Raw genomic sequence first — 24355 nt, forward strand, 5'->3', positions numbered from 1 at the left:
ACAGGTATGTTCGACTTCTGAGCCCCTCCGAGCCAAAGGCAGAAAGCCCAGCCAGCAGCCAAACGAAGCCTCAAGCGGTGGTTCCCACAGCGCAGCAACCCGGCAAAGGAGACGCAGCAAGGAAAACCACCGTCACCTCTCCGCTGGGAAGCGCTGAGCAAAGGCGAGTCCCCAGGTAACGCGGCCGATTTGATTGGCACAAGGCATGCAAGCTCCACCCCCCAGTCGTTCTCAGACACCTTATTGGGTGAGCAACGCAGCCAAGCAACACAGTTGGAGCCTCCCTCCTCCCTGGCCGGCAGGGAAGGAGGGAGAGGAGCTGCTTCCTTTGAAACCCGGCAAATTTAAGCGACATCATCAATCTGGGACAGCAGTGGGACACGGCGCTGGGATAAGGGACTTTCCCGCCAAATAAGGGACGGTTGACAGCTATGCCTCTGAGCATGTTCAGAGAACCATTCCTGTTCCACCAAGCGCCTGCCTTTGCCCTCGCCCCTTTCCCTCACCGTTAAGGAAGCTCTCCAGGCTGAAGAGCTTGATCTTCTTCTCGCGCTCAATGGGATTGGGGCCTGCCAGCTCCCCGGCGCAGGGCCCGGTCCAGAAGACCTTGCACTGGCAGAGGCGGATGGCGTAGATGTCCTGTCCCTGCAGCTCCAGGATGAGGCCCCGGTCCAAGACGTCCAGCAGCTGGTGGGTGTAGAAGCGCTGCTTCTCGTTGGGCACGCCCTCCGCGCTGGGGAAGCGCACCTGCTCCAGCGTCAGCGGCCCAAAGAGCTCCACCTGCTCCTGGGTGGGCTTCAGGTTGCTGTAGAAGAGGCGGCAGCCGTGGGGGTTGCTGATGGTCAGGGAGCCCACCGAGCGGCCACGGTACTGGAACTTGATCTCCAGGTCGGTCACTGCGGGAAGGTAAAAGCGTATTTAGGCATTGCAACGGATCTTGTAGAAAGAACAGGCCCTACGTGCAGCCTTGGACTCTAGCTCCCATCATCCATAACAGCCTTGGACTCCAGCTCCTATAATCTTTAACCATGTTGGACTCCAGCTCCCATCATCCCTAACGGCCTTGGACTCCAGCTCCTATAATCTTTAACCATGTTGGACTCCAGCTCCCATCATCCCTAACGGCCTTGGACTCCAGCTCCTATCATCCTCAATGGTGTTGGACTCAACTCCCATCAGCCCCAGATTCCTGTTCCTATCAGGTTGGGACTATCATCTTTAACAGTGTTGGACTCCAGCTCCCATCAGAATTGGACTCCAGCTCCAATCATCCCTAATGGCTTTGGACTCAGCCTTGGACTCCAGCTCCCATCAGCATTAGACTCCAGCTCCTATCATCCTTAACAGTGTTGGACTCCAGCTCCCATCAGCCTTGGATTCCAATTGGATTGAAGTTGTTGAGCTTTTTTTACAATTTTACCCCAAAGTTGTTGACCTTTTCCTGGGATTCAAGTTGTTGAGCTTTTGGGGGGGATTTTACCCCAGGAAATAAACTGCCACAGGGGTCAAATTAAACCGGAGTAGGCCCCCGAAAGGGACTTTGGACGTCCCTGCTCTAATACTAACACTACATTAGCCTCCGCGGCTATTTCCCCTTCCCAAAGGGTTTCGCGATTCCCGCCCGCCCTCCCGCTTCCTCCCCGCCGCGGGACGGATCCTTACATGGCAGCATGTGGGGGCTGATCAGCAAATCCGGGATGAACTGCTCCATGGGCGCCACCGGGCAGCCCCCCGGGCGCAGGGGCTCCAGGTCCGCCGACATGGGGACATCTCCTGGAACGAGGGGCATCGCTCCGGCCGGTTCGGCGAAGTTGGGCGCGGCGGGCTCCCCGCCTACCGCAAAAGCGCTGACGGGTGGAGGCGGAGGGGGAGCATTCATGCGCGCCACGTGGGGGAAGGATCCGTTGGCGCAAGGGCCCGGGTACAAGGCCTCCTGCTTCAGCCACGGGTAGGGGGGCAGGGGCTCCACGCCGTGGGACGGATCTGCGGGAACGAGAGCCAAGCATGTATGAAATGTCAGGAAGGGATCTCTGGGGCAGGTAATAATAATAATAATAATAATAATAATAATAATTTATACCCCGCCCATCTGGCTGAGTTTCCCCAGCCACTCTGGGCGGCTCCCAATCAAGTGTTAAAAACAATACAGCAGTAAACATTAAAAACTTCCCTGAACAGGGCTGCCTTCAGATGTCTTTTAAAGAGAAGATAGCTGCTTATTTCCTTCACATCTGAAGGGAGGGCGTTCCACAGGGCGGGCGCCACCACCGAGAAGGCCCTCTGCCTGGTTCCCTGCAACCTCACTTCTCGCAATGAGGGAACCGCCAGAAGGCCCTTGGAGCTGGATCTCAGTGTCCAGGCTGAAAGATGGGGGTGCCCCAAGACACGGCAGACCCCCCCCCGGAAGAAAGCAGAAGGTGTCTTTTGCTAGCTGCACAAGAGGGGATGGGCAAGGCTGCTGGAATATAAAGTTCTTGACTGCTCAGAATCATCAGGGGTCGGCAACCTAAGGCCCCGGGGGCTGGATCCGGCCCAATCGCCTTCTCAATCCGGCCCGCAGACGGTCCGGGAATCAGCGTGTTTTTACATGAGTAGAATGTGTCCTTTTATTTCAAATGCATCTCTGGGTTATTTGTGGGGCATAGGAATTGGTTCATATTTTTTTCCAAAATATAGTCCGACCCACCACATGGTCTGAGGGACGGTGGACCGGCCCACGGCTAAAAAAATGTTGCTGACTCCTGGCTCAGATAGTCTGCTTCCGCTCCTGGATGCTTTGCGGTGAGAACATGGGGTTACTTCTATGTAAGGCGCTCACTCTCAGCCTATCCTACCTCACAAGGTTGTTGTGAGGGCGATAAAGGGAGGAAGAAAACTATTTACAGCCTCTTGAGTACATTTCTGAGCACAATTCAAAGTGTTGGTGCTGACCTTTAAAGCCCTAAACGGCCTCATCCCAGTATATCTGAAGGAGCGTCTCCACCCCCATCGTTCTGCCTGGACGCTGAGGTCCAGCACCGAGGGCCTTCTGGCGGTTCCCTCGCTGCGAGAAACCAAGTTACAGGGAACCAGGCAGAGGGCCTTCTCGGTGGTGGCACCCGCCCTGTGGAACGCCCTCCCATCAGATGTCAATAAACAACTATCTGACTTTTAGAAGACATCTGAAGGCAGCCCTGTTTAGGGAAGTTTTTAATGTTTGATGTTTTATTGTGTTTTTAATATCCTGTGGGAAGCAGCCCAGAGTGGCTGCGGAGGCCTGGCCAGATGGGTGGGTTATAAGTAATAAAATAATAATAATAATAATAATAATAATAATAATAATAATAATAATAATAATAATACTTCTTGAAGGTGGGATGTAAATGCAATACAGTAAATAATAGGGCCTACTCACCGCTTGTAAGGTCTCCTATGCAGTGCAAGAATTTCTGGACGTTTCTTGAGATGGTAATGTTGAAAATGACCATCAGGAGTGTGCAAGGGCAAAGCGTCACTCCAACTGGGTTAATGATCCATCCCTGTGCCCCCCCAGCCCCCTCCCAGCACAGCCGCCTCCCCCCTCTGGCACTCTGGCACCCACCTGCAATTTGTAGCGTTGGCATCATCTTCTGCAACTGCAAATCAAGCAATTGGTGTTAGTGGCGGTGGGAAAAGACCTTGAGCCGAGATCCTGCTGGGGCACCCATGTTTGAAGACACCCTGGGCATCCCCAGGAAGCAGAACTAACCTCCCCTTGCACCCCAGTCGGACCCCCCTCTCTAGCTGAGATTCCTGCATTGAAGGGGGGTGGACTAGATGACCCTCGGGGTCCCCTTGCAAATCTGCCATTCTACAAGCTACTGAGCTCACTTTCCTGGGCCCCTTGGGTTTTATCATCCTGCAAATCCAGGACTGCGAGGAGGCACTACAAATCCTCTAACGCAGCGGTTCTCAACCCGTGGGTCTCCAGATGTTGTTGGACTACAACTCCCATCAACCCTGAGCTCTGGCCTTGCTAGCTAGGGGTGATGGGAGTTGTAGTTCAACAACATCCGGGGACCCCCAGGTTGAGAAAGGCTGCTGTAACGGGAGCTGCGTGACGACAGCCTTGCAGTTCTATTTATATAGGAAGAAAAAAATCTCTCTCTGTGTATATATGTAATATCTAAGCAATGTACACATTGCGTACAATATAAAAACAATAGCACAGCCCTAAAGATAATAAAAGCACAGAATGGAAAACACGCAAAGGCAAATTAAATGGAGTGTCAGGATAAATCAGTGTCCAAACCAGCCTTTGGAGCCTGGGAGGGGATGGCTATGAAACTGCTGGGAATATCTCCGCCCATCTCTGCAGCTTTCAAAGTGGAGAAGGAGCCTGGACCAAAGGGCAGCGCCACGAAAAATGGTGGTAAGCGGAGTTGCGGAAACTTCATACAGATCTCCTGCTGGTGGGTCTCTTAGAAAGTAGGATCTTGGACCTTGAATCTGGAAACCCAACCCATCAGGGTCGGCTCATCTGTGACCTACCCTCCCGTTGTTGTGGGACTCCAATTCCCATCACCTCCAGGGATGATAGGAGTTGTAGTCTAGCAAAAAAAACAACCCAGAAGGGCTTTTGGTTCCCCAGCCTCTCACATGCAGGGTTAATTGCTCAGAAGTGAGAAAAACCCTTATCTGCAGAACGCAGGAATGCGGAACTGAAGGAAAGGGAGGATCACTGTCCTTTGAAAAATAAAATCCATGCAAACTTCGAGACTCTGGGCAGCTAAGCATTTCCTTCCATCTGCTAGAACATGGGCAGAGGTCCAACTACCACATGCCAATGTCTGCAGTTTCCTCAAAGGATGAAAAATCATCAGAAAGAGAAAGCGAGTAGGTCGTTCTTCCTTACCTCCTCCTCTTCTTCAGGGCCGATGTTCTCATCTCCAGCGAAAGGCTCTGAGGGAGGGGGGAAATAAATGTTGTACGTTCCCCAGAGCCTCTTTCTTGAGCTTTACATGTCCCCCCACCTGAATTATCCCCCCCAAATGTAAAAACAGAAAGGTTTACAGCACAGGGGTTGTGAGGAGAGGACTGACTCTCAAAACTATGGCGACTTTTGCAAATCATGTTGTGTGCATGTGAGAGAGAAGGAGGGGAGACTGGGAGACTTGTTACCCAACTTGTCTTCAACAAATTCCTAGCGACTGCAGAAAATGAATTTTGCTGAAGGGCTGGAGGGGCGAGGAAGCAGGCGCGAGGGGCCAGCTCAAGTCATTTGGGCGCCAAGGAAGATGTGCCATGCAAGATGCTCTCGCCCACTCGGGCAAAGGCAGGCGGGCAGCTTTCAGGGGCATGGCGGCTACCTTGAGCTGCTCGACTGGGGGGGGAACCTCCCGCCCCCCAGCTGAGCGAGCCCCAATGCCTCTTGGCATCATGTCCCCCAGCTGAGCAGTTTAAGGAAGCCCCCATGTTCCTCCAGAGCAATATGGGGCCTTGCTTGCCATGTAGGGCTAGGCAAGGCATCCCGGCTGCTTCCTCCTTCCCTATGGTGGGAAGATGGAAGAGGCAGCCAAGATACATTCCAGACATTGTGACGTATCAGCACATCGCCCTGTGAGCCGTGTCACGATGTTGAAAACTGGATATTGCCCAGCCCTAGAAGCAATCCCATCCCTGACCCACCCCTCCAAGAATGGAAGGAAATAGGTCTGTGGTTCCAGATGCAATCTATATTTGTTCCAAACTTTATATAACGCACCTCTTCATATATGACTTGTAAATTATTTATTGACTTTTACTTTCTCATAATTAAGATACGCATGCCATCCGTACCTATTATTAAAACTTTCAAGATCCAGTATCTTCGTTTTTTCCAATCTAACCCAATCTCTTACCCAAATGAAACATTCTGCTTCATAATATAATTTTAAATTTGGCACTGCTAATCCTCCCCTTTCCTTTCTTCCTGTCAATCATTTATATTTTATCCGCGGGTGTTTTCCTTGCCATACGAATCTCATTATATCTTTCCTCCCTTCTTCAAAGCAATTCTCTTTATTCATAATTGGTATCGTTTGGAACAAATATAGCATTTTGGCAGGACATTCATTTTAATTATGGAGTCTTTCCCCCATATTTATTGAAAACCAATAAATAAATAAAAGAATAGATGGAAATAAGACCATGGTGTTGTTATCTGTGGGGCACATGTTCAGGGCCGTCTTAAGCATATCTGGCGCTGTGGTGCGAAGATCCCTCCGGCGCCCCCCATTTTCCAGAGCTGCCGACCTTTTTTAGGGAGGACGGCACTGCTAGCGATGCGCCCAGTTTTGCGGGGCTGGGAAGAGGCGGAGACTGGACGTGGCGACTCCCGGTTCAGCTGGACCCTTCGTGCCACGGTGGCCATGGCAGGTGGAGGCTCCCGGCGCGGCGCTGCTTCGGTGCGGCGCGGCAGAGGCGGCGAGCTGATGCTGGGAGGCGCCGCGCCCAGCCTCCACCTCTTTCCCTGGCGCCCTCCAGAACTTGGCGCCCTGGCATAGCTGTCAACTTACAGATTTGAAAATAAGGGACCAGCAGCCTCAAAAATAAGGGATCAGCAGCCAAAATAAGGGATTTTAGTCAACCAGCAGCCAAACGAAGCCTCAAACGGTGGTTCCCACAGCGCAGCAACCCGGCAAAGGGGACGCAGCAAGGGAAACCACCGTCACCTCTCCGCTGGGAAGCGCTGAGCAAAGGCGAGTCCCCAGGCAACGCGGCCGATTTGATCGGCACAAGGCATGCAAGCTCCACCCCCCAGTCGTTCTTAGACTTCTTATTGGGTGAGCAACGCAGCCAAGCAACACAGTTGGAGCCTCCCTCCTCCCTGGCCGGCAAGGAGGGAGGGAGAGGGAGGGAGAGGAGCTGCTTCCTTTGAAACCCGGGAAATTTAAGGGACATCATCAATAAGGGACAGCAGCGGGACACAGCGCTGGGATAAGGGAGTTTCCCGCCAAATAAGGGACGGTTGACAGCTATGCGCCCTGGCGCCCTGTGCCACTAGCCTCTATGGGTAAGACGTCCCCACTGCTGTGCCAGGTCAAGTAGGTTTCCACAGGGCTTCAAAAGCCAGCCGGACCTGTTTGACCAGCTATGGCAAGGGGGCAAAGCTGCCAAGCATCTCACAGGCAACACATTCGGCTCCCAGGGGGTGGCAGGGAGGGGCATGATGGGGTTTTGGTCTGTCTTCCGGAGCTGGCAGACGGGCAGCTTCCCGCTTTTGTTTCGGGGAGGGGTGGGGAGAAAGGGCTCGGGAAACGGCTCTTTTTAGGGAGCAGCAGGAAGGTTGGGGTTTGCAAGCGCACAGGGGGCGGCTGGTACCTCCGTTGGGCTGTGGGGCATCGCAAACCTCGTAGATCTTGAAGGCCTGCATGGGGGTGTCCTTGGTGCCGTCGTAAATCAGGTTAAATTCGCGGCTCTTGTTGAGGGCACAGCGCAGGTTGGCTTTCCACTTGGCAGGGTCCGGCTCGTCGACGCCTTCATTGTATTTTCCTGTCTCTTTGGCCCAGGCCTGGGAAAAGGACCGACAGGACACAGGGCAGAGGAGATTTAAAACACCACCACCTGAGAGCGCCCGTTTTAAGAACCAATATCCAGTGCCACCCTCACACATCCCCACATGCAACAGTGATAGAATCAGTAACAATAATTTGTAGTTATTAATGGTGTTTCTGTGTCGTTTGGATGATGATGATTTTCATCTTTTTTTATTGGTTTTCACTTATTACATTACAATACAATGTAATGGCTGTTTTCCAGTGATCATGAATGATGGAAGTTGTAGTCCAACAACAGCTAGAGACCCAGGTTTGGGAAGCACTCTAAGCCAAGCTGGTTTAACGGTTGCAGCCCTAATTCCTACTTTTATTTTTATTTTTTTTTAAAGGCACTGTTATGTGGGATATAGCGGGAAATTTTAGCCGGCAAGCTAGATCTCTCCCTCCTCACGCACCTTGAATATGGTGTTTTCGTCGTCCTGGCTGGGGATGTGGCGGGTGGCGTGGCGCCAGGGAATGAAGAAGCGCTTTCTCTCGGCATCCACCCAGCGGAGTCCCGGGTACTGACTGCTGTTGACTTGGGCCACCAGCCAGGGCTTCAGGCGGACGCGGCGGGGATGCGAGCTCATGGCGGCGTCACCGGAGGGACGACTGACCGACTGCCCGACCTGCAAGGAGAAAGCAGAATTGGTCAGGAAGCGCATGGCCTCCGAGGGGAAAAGCACTCGCGACTTCATGATTAGATCACTGCACTGCGCTTTTTGTGGGGTTTCCCTTGCATTCGATCTGAAAGCTGCAGGAAATGCATCATCATCATCATAATTTTTAATTTATACAAAATGGCAAGTCTCCTGGTCCAGCTGGATTAACGGCAAAGTATTATAAAAAACTAAGTGAACAACTGGTAAACCCATTGAAAGATGTTATGAATGAGATTTTAAATACAGGTGAAATTCCAGAAACATGGAGAGAGGCTTATATTACAGTAATTCCAAATCAAGATTCAGATTTGCTGCAAATTAAAAATTATAGGCCTATCTTGTTAAATAATGATTCTAAATTATTTGCAAACATTTTAGCTAATAGAATGGGGGGGGGAATCAAATGAGTATATACATCAAGATCAGGCAGGATTCATTCCAGGTAGACAAATGAAAGAGAATATAAGAAATATTCTGAATGTAGAATACCCAGAGGTCAAAAATGAAAATGATGCAGCAATGATGTTTACAGTTGCCGAAAAAGCCTTTGACAATGTCTCTTGGAATTTCATGACAAAATTCCTTGAAGAAATTAATGGTGGATTCAAATTTTTAAAAGGCATACAAGCAATATATTCAGAACCAAAAGCCAACTGATTTGTAAATCAGGTGATAACGGATGATTGTAAGATACAAAAAGGAACTAGACAAGGTTGTCCACTATCACCCCCACAATTGCCGGGGGGGGGGGCGGACGTTGCTGCTGCTTCTTTGGCAGTTGCCATTGGCTGTGGACCGTGATGTCAGTGGGTTTACGCAGTCTTTTTTTCTGGGGGGACGCAGGAGCATGTTGTTGTTGTTGTTTAGTTGTTTAGTCGTGTCCGACTCTTCGTGACCCCCTGGACCAGAGAATGCCAGGCACTCCTGTCTTCCACTGCCTCCCGCAGTTTGGTCAAACTCAGGCTTGTAGGTTCGAGAACACTGTCCAACCATCTCGTCCTCCGTCGTCCCCTTCTCCTTGTGCCCTCCATCTTTCCCAACATCAGGGTCTTTTCCAGGGAGTCTTCTCTTCTCATGAGGTGGCCAAAGTCTTGGAGCCTCAGCTTCAGGATCTGTCCTTCCAGTGAGCACTCAGGGCTGATTGCCTTCAGAATGGAGAGGTTTGATCTTCTTGCAGTCCATGGGACTCTCAAGAGTCTCCTCCAGCACCAGAATTCAAAAGCATCCATTCTTCGGCGATCAGCCTTCTTTATGGTCCAGCTCTCACTTCCATACATCACTACTGGGAAAACCATGGCTTTAACTATACGGACCTTTGTTGGCAAGGTGATGTCTCTACTTTTTAAGATGCTGTCTAGGTTTGTCATTGCTTTTCTCCCAAGAAGCAGGCATCTTTTAATTTTGTGGCTGCTGTCATGAAAGGAGCACGCATACCCCTAAATATTTTGAAGCCTGCCCTAAAACCCTTTGAAATCCTCCAGCCGGGAAGCACAAAAATTCCATCCTGAAACATCTCCTCCCGATCTCCTCCAGCCTGTTCTTTGCAGCCAGTCCGTTAAGTGTTGGTTTGGGGAACCTTCCTTCTTAGGAGGAAGGACAGAAAACAACCTTACCCAGGTAGACAGTGATGGTGACAATCCTTCTTCTCTTAATAGCAGCCACCAGGCTCCTTTCCTCTCCGCCAGGGGCCTCGCAAGCTTCTAAGGCATGCCACACATTTTAAGCCGAGGGATGACTCTAATCTCCGCAGATGACTCAGAACCTCCCAGTTCTGGTTCCACAGGTGTGACAGCTACAATGCCGAGCAGAAAACAGGGAAATCCCCGACAGTCACCAGCTGCAACGGAGACACAAACTCTCCGCTGAGTATTACGCTTGGGTCAGGAATAAGAGAAGCTACCAATCTCCCCTGACCTCCATCTACAACACTGTTATAGGAATTCTAAGGTCTCATATATATATATAAATCATATGTACATCAATGTACAAGGCAAACACATATATAAGTATGTGAACCACGTGTCTGAAACAATACAGGAGAGCAATCCTGAAGCCATTTTGACTCTCCCAGTGACCTCAGATATTCCTCTGCAGGAAGGGAGGCAAATGGGGAAAGCCTCCCCACTGTCTTTTTGCTTGCAAATCCTGTCTTAAGGGCGTATTTGCGTACGAATAGGGTGAGCCTGTGACCTGGAGCCAGGAACTAAAGTATTTACTATCACAAAAGAATGGCCAGGTTGCCTAGGTAATGCAATCAGTGACCATTATCAGGTATCCTGGCAGGCAGGATTTCTGCTGGAGACCGCCTCCTTCTGTGATGTATGTATGATGTTTTGGGGGTGGTCTTGGGCTACAGGGTGGGCAATTTCAAAAGTCTATATAAGGGCTTGCGCACCATTGTTCGGGGTTCCTCCTGCCTCCTACGTGGGGTGAGCGGGGGACCCTGTTGCAACAGATCAATAAAGATCAGGCTTACGAGCTGCTTTGCTTCTCAATATTCTCTGGTTGGCCTCTGCTATTTTCTCCTACCAATAGTGAACCCACTTAAGGAATCTATATGGGCTCTTGGGTACCCCATAAGGGGAAAGGAGCAGTTTTTTCTTATAACAACACCTTCCGGCATTGGTCACTGGATTTCCTTTTCCACCTCGGAAAATATTCAGGCAACCAGGCAACTCCCAGACTTTTAGAAGACATCTGAAGGCAGCCCTGTTTAGGGAAGCTTTTAATGTTTGATGTATTACGGTATTTTAATATTTTGTTGGAAGCCGTCCAGAGTGGCTGGGGAAGCCCAGCCAGATGGGCGGGGGTATAAATAAATTATTATTATTATTATTATTATTATTATTATTATTATTATTATTATTATTATTATATCATAAGAAGAAGCAGTGACACAGCCTCAGAAACCCACAGAGCTCCTGAGCCGAACCCTGAAAAGACCACCGTGGCGTGTGAACGAGAAAGAGGCTGCAATCTTGTTGCACGGTCGGAAATCAATCATGCTTTAAAAAAAAAAAAGTGAAAGAGGCTGTGTGTAATGCACATTTAGAGCACACCCAACCCAACAAGCATCATGGGAACTGTAGTTCACCCTGGATAAGGCTGCAATTCCCAGCACGCTTAAACAAACCGCTGAGTCTCCTTGCCTTGGTTTCAGGACACAGCCGCGACAGTTTCTTCTGATGATTTTTTGCAGCTGTCAACTTGCAAACAGCTTTAAGCCGCGGGGATCAGACAGATCCACAAAGGTGTCCGAGGGGGTGGGTTCGGGGGGGGGGGAGAAGTTGCTCTCTGTGGAAAAATCCCAGCTCCCTGTGATTAGCAGCAGTATCAGGAGCTGAGGAGACTTAAATGCCAAGGCTACGCATTCTTCTCTGTAGATTCCCTGGGGCATTCCTGCGCCTCAGGACGACTCCCAAACACCTAGACTGTGCTTGCCAAACCAGTCTTTTCGCTCCAGCAAAACTTTGCTTTCTCCTTGCTGTGTTGCATGGTTCCTTTGCAGCCTGATCAGAAGAGCGTGCTCGAATCGTGCTGGTTTTACTCCAAAAGGACGGTTACGTCCTCATTCCTTTCTAGCACTTGTATCTTGTCCTATCTATCTATCTATCTATCTATCTATCTATCTATCTATCTATCATCTATCATCTCTATCTATCTATCTATCTATCTATCTATCTATCTATCTATCATATCTATCTATCTATCTATCTATCTATCTATCTATCTATCTATCTATCTATCTATCTATCATCTATCTATCATCTATCTATCTATCTATCTATCTATCTATCTATCTATCTATCATCTATCTATCTATCATATGGTTACCAGATTTTTTTCAATGAATCCGGGGACACTTTTTTTTTTTTTTAAAAAAAAAGCTGAGTAGAATTCATGAGAAGAGAAGACTCCCTGGAAAAGACCCTGATGTTGGGAAAGATGGAGGGCACAAGGAGAAGGGGACGACAGAGGACGAGATGGTCGGACAGTGTTCTCGAAGCTACCAGCATGAGGTTGACCAAACTGCGGGATGCAGTGGAAGACAGGAGTGCCTGGCGTGCTCTGGTCCAGGGGGTCACGAAGAGCCGGACACGACTAAATGACTAAACAACAACAACAACAACAACAGAATGGATGATTTTGAATTCTGGTGCTGGAGGAGACTCTAGAGAGTCCCCTGGACTGCAAGAAGATCAAACCTCTCCATTCTGAAGGAAATCAGCCCTGAGTGCTCACTGGAAGGGCAGATCCTGAAGCTGAGGCTCCAAGACTTTGGCCACTTCATGAGAAGAGAAGACTCCCTGGAAAAGACCTTGATGTTGGGAAAGATGGAGGGCACAAGGAGACAGAGGACGAGATGGTGGGACAGTGTTCTCGAAGCTACCAGCATGAATCTGACCAAACTGGGAGGCAGTGGAAGACAGGGGTTCCTGGCATGCTCTGGTCCAGGGGGTCACGAAGAGGCGGACACGACTAAACAAACAAAACAAGGAAAAGCAAGACATTCCGGGATCAAATCAGAAACCGGGACGGCTTCTGCAAATCCCTGGAAAATAGGGGCACGTGTTTGCGTGTGCCCATTCTATACTGGCACTTTAGTTTTGTTTTATACCAGAAAACATCGGCCGTTTTGAAACCAGAAATGAACCAGAAGTCCTTGACCTTCCCCTTTTCAGTTCTCTGAGCTCCCTAGGAAGAAAGAATTATTTTGAAACTGCGTTGGTGGTTTTGTGTTTCCCCTGTATGGCGACTGCCGGGCAAAAGCCACATGGCTCCTTTCCGGAGGAGCTTCATTTAACATAGGGCCTGGCTGCTGGATCCGACCAAAGGCAGCCCAGGTAGACCAGTGCCCTGTTTGCAGAGGGACTGACTAAATGCCCATGATGGGAAGATCAACAGCGGAAACCGAGCACAAGAGCGTATCTCTGCACTTGGGATTCCCAGCTACTGTGACAGAGGACGACGAGATCTGCCTACTGGATCAGACCAACCAGAAGCCTGTCTGGAAGCCGCAGGAGGATTTCTTCAAAAGACCCCTCCCCTAGCAACTGGGAATTTGATGTCTTTGTGGCCTTTGCATACCTTCCAACACGGTGAAGCCAAAAGCTGGGACACCATCTTCTCATTATTATTTTTTATTGCAACACAATTTCCCCTCCAAAAAAACACCACGTGCGCCTTAAGAGAGAATATTATGAAAATGATATACAGGTGGTACATGACCCCAGTCAAGCTAGCAAAAATCTATCACTTGCCCGATAATAAATGTTGGAAATGTAAAGAAACTGAAGGTACATTTTTTTCACCTTTGGTGGACGTGCCCAAGGATTAAGGCTTTCTGGGAGACGATATATAATGAATTGAAAAAGGTATTTAAATATACCTTCTTGAAGAAACCAGAGGCCTTTCTCCTGGGCATGGTCGGCCAATCGGGGTTAAAGAAGGATAGAACTTTCTTTATGTACGCTACAACAGCAGCAAGAATACTTATTGCAAAGTATTGGAAGACACAAGATTTACCCACTCTGGAAGAATGGCAGATGAAGGTGAAGGACTACATGGAATTGGCGGAAATGACTGGCAGAATCCGAGACCAGGGAGAAGAGTCGGTAGAAGAAGACTGGAAGAAATTTAAAGACTATTTACAGAGATACTGTAAAATTAATGAATGTTAGAATGATGTTGGATTGAAATTAAGTGGTTTCTAGCTAATGGTATAAAAGAATATGAAAAAATGGTTTTTTATAAGTAAAAATTTAATGTTATAATAATTTAAGATTAAAGATCTGGGTAGAATAAAGAGGGAAAGAAACTGCTGAGCTAATAAATTGAACTGGAATACAAAAAAGGGAGGTATGAGGAGGTCCGGGAAACAAGTAAATGAGAAATAATGTGATGAAAAGATTGATTGTTTTTAACTACTTTTATTTTGTATTTTTTCTTTTTTCTTTTTCTATTTTGTAATGTAAAAACCCTAATAAAAATTTTATAAAACAAAAAACAAAAAAACACCACGTGCTTTGGGGCGCCATGCGAGATCACAGCTCTGGGGGAAAGCACTTTTTTCAAGGGGAGAATCGTGCTGAGAAATCACGTCAAACAAAATGGCCTCCGTGCTCTTGCGATAAAAACCAGGGTGTCCCGGCTTTTTGGGGACACTTGCCGGGTATGCCTTCGACCATCCGCAGAGCATAACCGCCGACAATAGTGGCCATCGACTGCCCTCTCCTCTCCAAACCTGCCAAATCCTATTTGAAAGACACCTAGGTTGGGCCCGTTGCTGCTTCCAGTCATAGCTGTCAACTTACAGATTTGAAAATAAGGGACCAGCAGCCTCGGAAATAAGGGCTCGGCAGCCAAAATAAGGGATTTTCAGAGCACAGGTATGTTCGACTTCTGAGCCCCTCTGAGCCAAAGGCAGAAATCCCAGCCAGCAGCCAAACGAAGCCTCAAGCGGTGGTTCCCACAGCGCAGCAACCCGGCAAAGGGGATGCAGCAAGGAAAACCACCGTCACCTCTCCGCTGGGAAGCGCTGAGCAAAGGCGAGTCCCCAGGCAACGCAGCCGATTTGATCGGCACAAGACATGCAAGCTCCACCCCCCAGTCATTCTTAGACTCCTTATTGGGTGAGCAACGCAGCCAAGCAACACAGTTGGAGCCTCCCTCCTCCCTGGCCGGCAGGGAGGGAGGGAGAGGAGCTGCTTCCTTTGAAACACAGGAAATTTAAGGGATAGCAGCGGGACACGGCGCTGGGATAAGGGACGTTCCTGCCCAATAAGGGACGGTTGGCAGCTATGCTTCCAGTGGGAGGGACTTGCATAGTTCAACCATGTGCCATGTGAAGAAGGACTTCTCTTTCGCCTGCCTTGAATCTTAAGAAAAAGCTAATGGCTTAGAGGCTTGCTGCTTCCAGCAATGGAGGCAGAGAGTCACAATCATTCCTAGTACCTGTTGACAGCTGTATCTCCTCCGTAAATTTGTCTAACCTTCTTTTGGAGCCATCCCAATTGGCAGCCATCTTGTCGATAGCTCAGCTAGTAGAGCACAAGACTCTTGAGCGCAGGGTTCTGAGTTCAAGTTCCACGTCGGACTCCTGCATTGCAGAGGGTTGGACTAGATCAGGGGTCGGGCAAGGTTTACCTCGCTTGGGCCGGCTCACTCCTGCGGAGATCATTCCGTGGGCCGGATTGCGTCTGCGCAGATGCGATTTCCAGTGTCTGCGCATGCGCGGTTTCTGGCGCCACGGAAGCAAGTCCCTGCTCCGCGCTGTGCCGGTTTAGCGCAGCACGTGGGGACTCGCTAAGCGGGCAGCTTGATTTGGAGGCGGCTCGTGGGCCAGTTAAATGACCCCCGTGAGCTGCTTTTGGCCCATAGGCCGAAGGTTGCCAACCCCTGGACTAGATGATTCTCAGAGTCTGACGGCAGCCCCACATGAAACACATTATGTGTGTGGAAGTGGCTGGATTTACATATAAGCTAAGCAAGCTATAGCTTAGGGCCCCACTCTCTCGGGGGCCCCCCAAAAAATTTGAATGAAAAAAATATGGATGTACATTTCCAAAATATAAGATAAAAAACATATAAAATAAAACCTACATACAGCAAGAGTGTTTTGTGCTGTGTAGGCTCCTATTTGTAATGTGCAAATGGCTTTAGATACCTATTAGGTCCATCAATTACCATATACAGTGGTGCCCCGCAAGACGAATGCCTCGCAAGACGAAAAACCCGCTAGACGAAAGGGTTTTCCGTTTCGGAGGCGCTTCGCAAGACGAATTTCCCTATGGGCTTGCTTCGCAAGACGAAAATGTCTTGCGAGTCTCACCATTTCCCCCCCGCTTCCCCCCCTTTTTCTAAGCCGCTAAGCCGCTAATAGCCTTTTAACAGCTTAGCCGCTAAGCCTTTAATAGCCGCTAAGCCGCTAAACCGCTAATAGCGCTAATCCACTTAGCCGCTAATAGGGTTGCTTCGCAAGACGAAAAAACCGCTAGGCGAAGAGAATCGCGGAACGGATTCTTTTCATCTTGCGAGGCACCACTGTAGCATATATTCAACATAAAAAACAGCGACCATTTTTTGTTGACAAAGGACAGCTGGACATATCAAGGGCCCCATGACCTTCAGTAGCTGAGGGCCTCATCAAATCTTAAATCCGGCCCTGGCGTGCTTGTCCATCTGTCCCCTTTTTTCAGGTGATTTGGTTTCATTTCTTTACCAGTTTGCCTCTTTCCGCATTTCAAGCGCTAGACCTCATGAAATGAGTCATGTCCCCAGGCAGAAGAATAAGCAAAAGAACACACCAAAAATGAAAAGCCCATACATAGAACAGACTGTGCTTTCAGTTCCTTCTGCCTCCTGGGGAGGAAATCACATGGGTCACACTCGGATCCCTTTTCGGTGATTTCTTTCAGTGGCTCTCCTTACTCCACCCCCCCAAGTTTGGAAAGGCAAAGGAATGGATGGGATGGGTGACTATAGTTATTTATATCCCGCCTTTTCCCCAAACCAAGATTCAGGGTGGCTTATGAAATTTAAAACAGAGATAAAAGACAAAAGGCTACTATTCAAATAAGTATTGCAGTCATACCTTGGAACCCAAACGCCTTGCGAGTCAAACGTTTTGGCTCCCGGATGCCGCAAACCTGGAAGTGAATGTTCCGGTTTGCGGACGTGCTTTGGAACCCGAACGTCTGACGAGGCTTCCGATTGGCTGCAGGAGCTTCCTGCAGCCAATCGGAAGCCGTGGCTTGGTTTCCGAACATTCTGGAAGTCGGACGGACTTCTGGAACGGATTCCGTTCGACTTCCGAGATACCACTGTATAGTCAAATGAAATCATGGGCAGGATTTGACATGGGAGCAGCGGCAAACAATTGATAAAATGATTGTACTAAAGGTAAAAAGGTAAAGGATGGTTAAGTCCAGCTGAATTTGACTATGGGGTGCGGTACTCCTCTCGCTTTCAGGGCGAGGGAGCCGATGTTTGTCCACAGACAGCTTTCTGGGCCATGCGTCTAGCATGACTAAACTGCTTCTGGCGCAACAGAACACCGTGATGGAAGCCAGAGTGCACGGAAACGCCGTTTACCTTCCCACCATAGTGGTACCTATTTATCTACTTGAGCTGGTGTGCTTTCGAACTGCTAGGTTGGCAGGAGCTGGGACAGAGCAATGGGAGCTCACTCCATTGTGGGGACTTGAACTGCCAACCTTCTGATCAGCAAGCCCAAGAGGCTCAGTGGTTTAGACCACAGCACCACCTGCTCCCCTGATTGTACAGGGTTTCTTTTGTAAATGATGTCTGGTGCATAATGTAGCAGAAAAGGGTTTGATAATAAACACTCTGGATGTGAAGGTGGGAAGTCAACACAGGAAGCCATGTGCTTGTTTGATGTGAAGCCAATTTGTGAAACTTTGGGAGAAAAGCATAGGAGATAATTGTTTGGAAGTAACTCGATAATATAATTATAAAACAATATAAAAGGAAAAACAAATCTGCTGAAATACGCTTAATGAAAACAGCACACAAACTAAAGAAACATGAAAGGGGGGGGAATCAAATCTATTGAAATACGGCTAATAAAAGACAACATTTAAAAGCCCTTTCCTTAAAGACAAAGTCAGTTCCCCCAAATCTGCCGGAATAAGACAGTCTTTTCCTTCCAGCGAAAGGGCAGCCGGTCTGGCTTTCTCAGGAAGGGAGTTCCAAAGTTGCCTGGGGGAGGCCACCACTGAGAAGGCCACCCAAAGGTGCCTCGGTGCAAGCGGAATGGATATCTGACCATGGACCTCACCTTCGTCTCCTCTCCTTGCATGTCCCCCAAATTTTGCTCTGGAAGTTTGGGAGAGCCTTCAGCGTAGATTTGGGAGGAGAGGAAGGTGAAGTCTTGTTGTTTATTGCCCTGCTTGGGCCACGGGTCACACCCAGCCAGCTTCTGAGCTGGGATTTGGAGCTCTGACTGCGCAGCGAGAGAATCGGCCGACTCCCAGAAGGCAGCCGTGGGTGTCAGCGGGTGAATAAGCCTCTTCTGTGGGGCATTGCACAACGGCAGGCGCGGCACTTCCGCCTTTTCCAGACGGGAGCAGGTGGAGGAAAAAGGCCTCTCAGGTACCAGCAACGATGACAAAGCCGGGAGCACCCAGAGTCGTCAAACTGGCCTCCGCCATTGCCTGAGGGGGTGCAGAGAAGCCCAAATGTGTGCAAACAGCGCAGGGTGCTTTGTGCAAAACGTTGTTGGGAACTGTGATTAGCGAGTGGCGTCCTGGCTCAACCGTTAGGCGGATTTGGGCGGATGCCTCAGGCGGCGGGTGCTGAGGGGCGGAGATGTTGCAGGACAGAGGGGTGCACAGCCGTCTCCGACACTCACCTCTTGGGTAGGGTGGGGGGCAGCTTCCTATTGCCTGTCGGGTCAGGGTTTGTACATGGAATGGGGAGACTGCCCCATCTTGACCATTGCAGATGTCAAGAGATTTTACTTTCTTGGGCTCCATGATCACTGCAGATGGTGACACCAGCCGCAAAATTAAAAGACGCCTGCTTCTCAAGAGAAAAGCGATGACAAACCTAGACAGCATCTTAAAAAGCAGAGACATCACCTTGCCAGCAAAGGTCCGTCTAGTTAAAGCTCTGGTTTTCCCAGTAGTGATGTATGGAAGTGAGAGCTGGACCATAAAGAAGGCTGATCGCCGAAGAATGGATGCTTTTGAATTCTGGTGCTGGAGGAGACTCTTGAGAGTCCCATGGACTACAAGAAGATCAAACCTCTCCATTCTGAAGGAAATCAGCCCTGAGTGCTCACTGGAAGGACAGATCCTGAAGCTGAGGCTCCAAGACTTTGGCCACCTCATGAGAAGAGAAGACTCCCTGGAAAAGACCCTGATGTTGGGAAAGATGGAGGGCACAAGGAGAAGGGGACGACAGAGGACGAGATGGTGGGACAGTGTTCTCGAAGCTACCAGCATGAGTTTGACCAAACTGTGGGAGGCAGTGGAAGACAGGAGTGCCTGGCTTGCTCTGGTCCAGGGGGACACGAAGAGGCGGACACGACTAAACAACAACCCTAACAATAAGGTGGTTCCTAAAAACATACCTGCCAAGAATCTAAGACCAAGGTGAATAGATGTGTCTTCAGCATTTGCTAGATGCTGTGCAATGAAGAGGCCAAAGGCACCTCTTTGGGGAGGGAATTCCACAGCTTAGGGGCCACCACCGAGAAGGTCCTCTGAAGGTGGAGCAGCTACCAAGAAGGCCCCCTCTGTAGTTCTCATCCACCGAGAGGGTCTGTAGGGTAGAAACAAGCCTTTCACGTATTTGCGGCCTGGGTTCCTCAAGGCTTTAAGCACCCATGTGAGCACCTTGAATACAGGAGCGTTTTCCTACAAGACTAAGCTGAACCGAATTCTTTGCAATGCCATCAAAATAAGACCACATGCTCCGGTGACCTTCTCAAAATCGTCTCCTTGCATTCTTGGTGCTAAGCTCTCAATTTATGATCCTGTGGACTGCCCTGAAGAGATTCTGAGGCTTAACCTCACAACAAGCCCCAGGCCCCGATCCCCCTAACCAGTTCAGCCGGCGTTACTCGGATTTCGGCAGCACCGAAACACCCTGACCTTGCTGCATTGGGCGGTGTTTGCTTTAGGTCATTCGCCCTCACTTAATATCAACACTTTCAATTCGGCGGCAGCCCTGGACCCGAGATGGAAATAGTTTATTTCAAGCCCAATGAGGAAAGTGCAATGAAGCCTAGTAGAAGGTGGTTGTTGTTGTTTAGTCGTGTCTGACACTTCATGGACCCCTGGACCAGAGCACGCCAGGCCCTCCTGTCTTCCACTGCCTCCCGCAGTTTGGTCAAACTCATGCTGGTAGCTTCGAGAACACTGTCCCACCATCTCGTCCTCTATCGTCCCCTTCTCCTTGTGCCCTCCATCTTTCCCAACATCAGGGTCTTTTTCAGGGAGTCTTCTCTTCTCATGAGGTGGCCAAAGTCTTGGAGCCTCAGCTTCAGGATCTGTCCTTCCAGTGAGCACTCAGTAAAAGGTATAATAATAATAATAATAATAATAATAATAATAATAATAATAATAATTTATTATTTATACCCCGTCCATCTGGCTGGGTTGCCCCAGCCACTCTGGGTGGCTTGCAACCGAATATTAAAAACACAATACAGCATCGAACATTTAAAAACTTCCATAAAGAGGGCTGCCTTCAGATGTCTTCTAAAAGTAAGATAGTTGCTTATTGCCTTGACATCTGAAGGGAGGGCGTTCCACAGGGCAGGCGCCACCACCGAGAAGGCCCTCTGCCTGGTTCCCTGCAACCTCACTTCTCGCAGGGAGGGAACTGCCAGAAGGCCCTCGGTGCTGGACCTCAGTGTCCAGGCAGAATGATGCGGGTGGAGGCGCTCCTTCAGGTACACAGGAATGAGGCTGTTTAGGGCTTTCAAGGTCAGCACCAACACTTTGAATTGTGCTCGGAAACATACTGGGAGCCAGTGCAGGTCTTTCAGGTTATGTGTTATGTGGTCTCAGTGGCTGCTCCCAGTCACCAGTCCAGCTGCCACATTCTGGATTAATTGCAGTTTCTGAGTCACCTTCAAAGGTAGCCCCACGGAGAGCGCATTGCAGTAGTCCAAGCGGGAGATAACCAGAGCATGGACCACTCTGGCGATAAAGTCCGCGGGCAGGTAGGGTCTCATCCTGCATACCAGATGGAGCTGGTAGACAGCTGCCCTGGACACAGAATTGACCTGCGCTGCCATGGACAGCTGTGAGTCCAAAATGACTCCCAGGCTGCGCACCTGGTCCTTCAGGGGCACAGTTGCCCCATTCAGGACCAGGGAATCCCCCAAACCCGCCCGCCCCCTGTCCCCCCAAAACAGTACTTCTGTCTTGTCAGGATTCAACCTCAATCTGTTAGCCGTCATCCATCCTCCAACCGCCTCCAGACACTCACACAAGACCTTCACTGCCTTCACTGGTTCTGATTTAAGAGAGAGGTAGAGTTGTGTATCATCCGCATACTGATGAACATCCAGCCCAAACCCCCTGATGATCTCTCCCAGCGGCTTCATGTAGATGTTAAAAAGCATAGGTAGTTACTGCCTTTGCTCTTTCAAGCTGACCTTGGTTTTTAGAAGGGGGGAGGGATGGAGAGAATGGAGAGTTGAGTTTGCCAGCGCCAATATTAATTACAGCTCCTATTTGCCCTGTTTCCTCTTGAAAACCTTCAGCAAAGGAGATGACCCAGGATATTCAAGCGATTTCCGCCTGGGCACTGTTACAGACTGCCAAATCCCGGCTATGTCCGGTAAATTTTGGACGTTTGGCAACCCTACTTTAAGACTGCCCATGTGTCCTGATTTTTTTATGCTGAAGGACCGCTCCCAAATTGATCACACAGCCCTAGCAACATTACTGGAGGACATTACCGCCAAGCCAAAAACTTCGTATCAGATTTGTGCATTATTCCATGGGTCTGAGAAAGAGCCTTTTAAGTACAGAAACTGGTAACAGGGACAGAAATCAGCTATTTCAGCATTTCAGCTTTGGCCGGAAAACAAACTTCTAAGTCTTCATGGTTGCGAAAACTGGCAATGCCTGGGCAAAATGTTGGAAGTCAGAGAGGGCTGGGAAAAGGGAATGTTGAATTGACTTCATCGCCCCTTCCCCAGGATTAGCTGAAGCTGAATAAATTTTTGCAAAGTATGTAGATACGTGAATGTCATTGGCAGAATTATCGGTAGCCACAGCATCCAGTTTTTCACTGCAGGGGAAGGGAAGTTTAATTGTGCAAGCAGAAGTCTGTTGCACAATGGGATTTCTGGACTGAGCGCAGCCCTGTCTGCTGTTGCTTCTTCTAAATAAAGCAATTTAGAACATTCATAAACTACCAGCTCACAAAAAGATATCATGGTGGTGTACATCAAATGCATTACAACATCTAGAAATAATAAAATACTGTGCAAATGACCCAAGACTGAATCCAATTAATTCTCTAAATGCACCTGGAAATATAAAAGAGATATTTTCAGCGGGGTGCAAAATACTTGAATTGCAGGTGTCTGTCTGATTTCAATAAAAGCCATATTTCAAATAACTGGTGTCACTATACTTCATTTTTGCGATCACTTTTAACCCACAAAGGCTTCACAATATTTACCATTTTACCAGGTACGTCAATATAGTTCCATTTTACAGATGGGGAACTGAGGCTGGGACACTGCCCAAGGCCACACTGTGAATCCAGTGCAGAGGTGAGACTTGAACCCAGACCCCAGTCCAGTTCTTATATTCAAGCAGCTGCTTTCATTTTCTATTTTTTCTGCTCATGCCTTATGGAGAGATCAGGGCAAGCTAAATTTTCAAGGAACGCTGAGAAAACTCCAAGGGAAAAGAGATGTATACTGAGTTAAGACAAACGTTTCAGAGAACTGGTGAAATGAAATCCATTTGCTTCTGTCCAAATATACCCATTTCTCCCTGAGATTAAGAGCAGGGGTCAGCAAACTTTTCCAGCAGGGGGCCGGTCCACTGTCTCTCGGGCCTTGTGGGGGGCCAGACCATATTTGGGGGAAAATGAACGAATTCCTATGCCCCACAAATAACCCAGAGATGCATTTTAAATAAAAGGACACATTCTACTCCTGTAAAAACATGCTGATTCCCAGACCGTCTGCAGGCTGGATTGAGAAGGCGTTTGGGCCGGATCCGGCCCCTGGGCCTTAGTTTGCCTACCCATAATTAAGAGTTTTTCTTCTGGAGGATGGGATGCTTTGCGTCCAATAGAAAACTTCCCACCCCAATTCCTGGAGAGATTTTGCAGAGTTAAACCCAGTGTTAGAAATTAGCCAGGCGCCAGGCACGTTTTGCGACCGTCACGGGTCTAATTGTGTCCGTGTGGAGATCTGTGGATGCCATTTCCATCCGACTGACCCCTCCATTTCTCTTAAGCAGGGGAGCAGAAGAGCTTATTCATTGCAATTATATCCCACCTCCTCACCCCCTCCTCATTTAACCCCTACAATGACCCTGCGAGGGAGATTAAGATTGACTCCACGATCAGCCAGTGAGCTACAGTGGTGCCTCGCAAGACGAAATTAATTCGTTCCGCGAGTTTTGTCGTCTTGCGATTTTTTTCGTCTTGCGAAGCACGGTGTCAGGAAAGTTTTGGAAAAGCTTCAAAAATCACCAAAGTCTTTAAAAACCTCAAAAAAGGCTACCACACCGCGTTCTATGAGTTGCTCCTCGAAGTCAAGTCGCAACTGTATTAACGGTGTTAAGAAAAAGGAAACAAACTTGCAAGACGTTTCCGTCTTGCGAAGCAAGCCCATAGGGAAAATCGTCTTGCGAAGCAGCTCAAAAAACAAAAAACCCTTTCGTCTAGCGAGTTTTTTGTCTTGCGAGGCATTCGTCTTGCGAGGTACCACTGTACTAGGGTCAGGGCCTTTTCAGCACTGGCCCCGATCTGGTGGGACGCTCTGTCCCAAGAGACCAGGGCTCTGCGGGACCTGACATCTTTCCGCAGGGCCTGCAAGACAGAGCCATTGCGCCTGGCCTTTGGTTTGGACTTGGTCTGACCCTTATGCTTCCCTCCCCTTATGGTTTTGACTTTTAAAATGAGGCTGCATTTTAAATTGCATTTTAACCTGTATTTTAAATTGGTTTTTTTCCTTATTATGTTTTCACTGTAATTTTACTGGTGCTAGCCGCCCTAAGCCCAGCTCTGGCCGGAGAGGGCGGGGTATAAATAAAATTTATTACAGTGGTACCTCGCAAGACGAATGCCTCGCAAGACAAAAAACTCGCAAGACGAAAGGGTTTTTTGTTTTTTGAGCTGCTTCACAAGACGATTTTCCCTATGGGCTTGCTTCGCAAGACGGAAACGTCTTACAAGATTGTTTCCTTTTTCTTAACACCGTTAATACAGTTGTGACTTGACTTCGAGGAGCAACTCATAGAAAGCGGTGTGGTAGCCTTTTTTGAGGTTTTTAAAGACTTTGGTGATTTTTGAAGCTTTTCCAAAACTTTCCCGACACCGTGCTTCGCAAGACGAAAAAAATCGCAAGATGACAAAACTGGCAGAACGAATTAATTTCGTCTTGTGAGGCACCACTGTATTATTATTATGACCAAACGGGGATTTGAACCC

General features: G+C 48.9%; 1 protein-coding gene across 3 annotated transcripts in view; it reads right to left on the bottom strand.

Annotated features, from left to right (window-relative positions):
* Positions 1–24355, bottom strand: part of IRF5 (interferon regulatory factor 5) — a 40727-nt gene that overhangs the window by 6645 nt on the left and 9727 nt on the right. For 2 of the 3 annotated variants that reach the window (XM_077935381.1, XM_028746873.2), the window contains exons 2-7: positions 7952–8164; positions 7321–7510; positions 4874–4920; positions 3581–3614; positions 1663–1983; positions 507–896 (exon numbers count right to left, since the gene is read on the bottom strand). In XM_077935381.1, coding sequence (XP_077791507.1) covers positions 507–896; positions 1663–1983; positions 3581–3614; positions 4874–4920; positions 7321–7510; positions 7952–8125 — 1156 coding nt within the window. In that variant the 5' untranslated portion in view covers positions 8126–8164. Of the gene's footprint in view, positions 1–506; positions 897–1662; positions 1984–3580; positions 3615–4873; positions 4921–7320; positions 7511–7951; positions 8165–9810; positions 10054–24355 lie in introns of those variants that run through there. The other variant, XM_028746872.2, reaches the window with a different exon arrangement.

The sequence above is a fragment of the Podarcis muralis genome, chromosome 10 (assembly GCF_964188315.1).
Source record: "Podarcis muralis chromosome 10, rPodMur119.hap1.1, whole genome shotgun sequence".
Lineage (NCBI taxonomy): Eukaryota > Metazoa > Chordata > Lepidosauria > Squamata > Lacertidae > Podarcis > Podarcis muralis.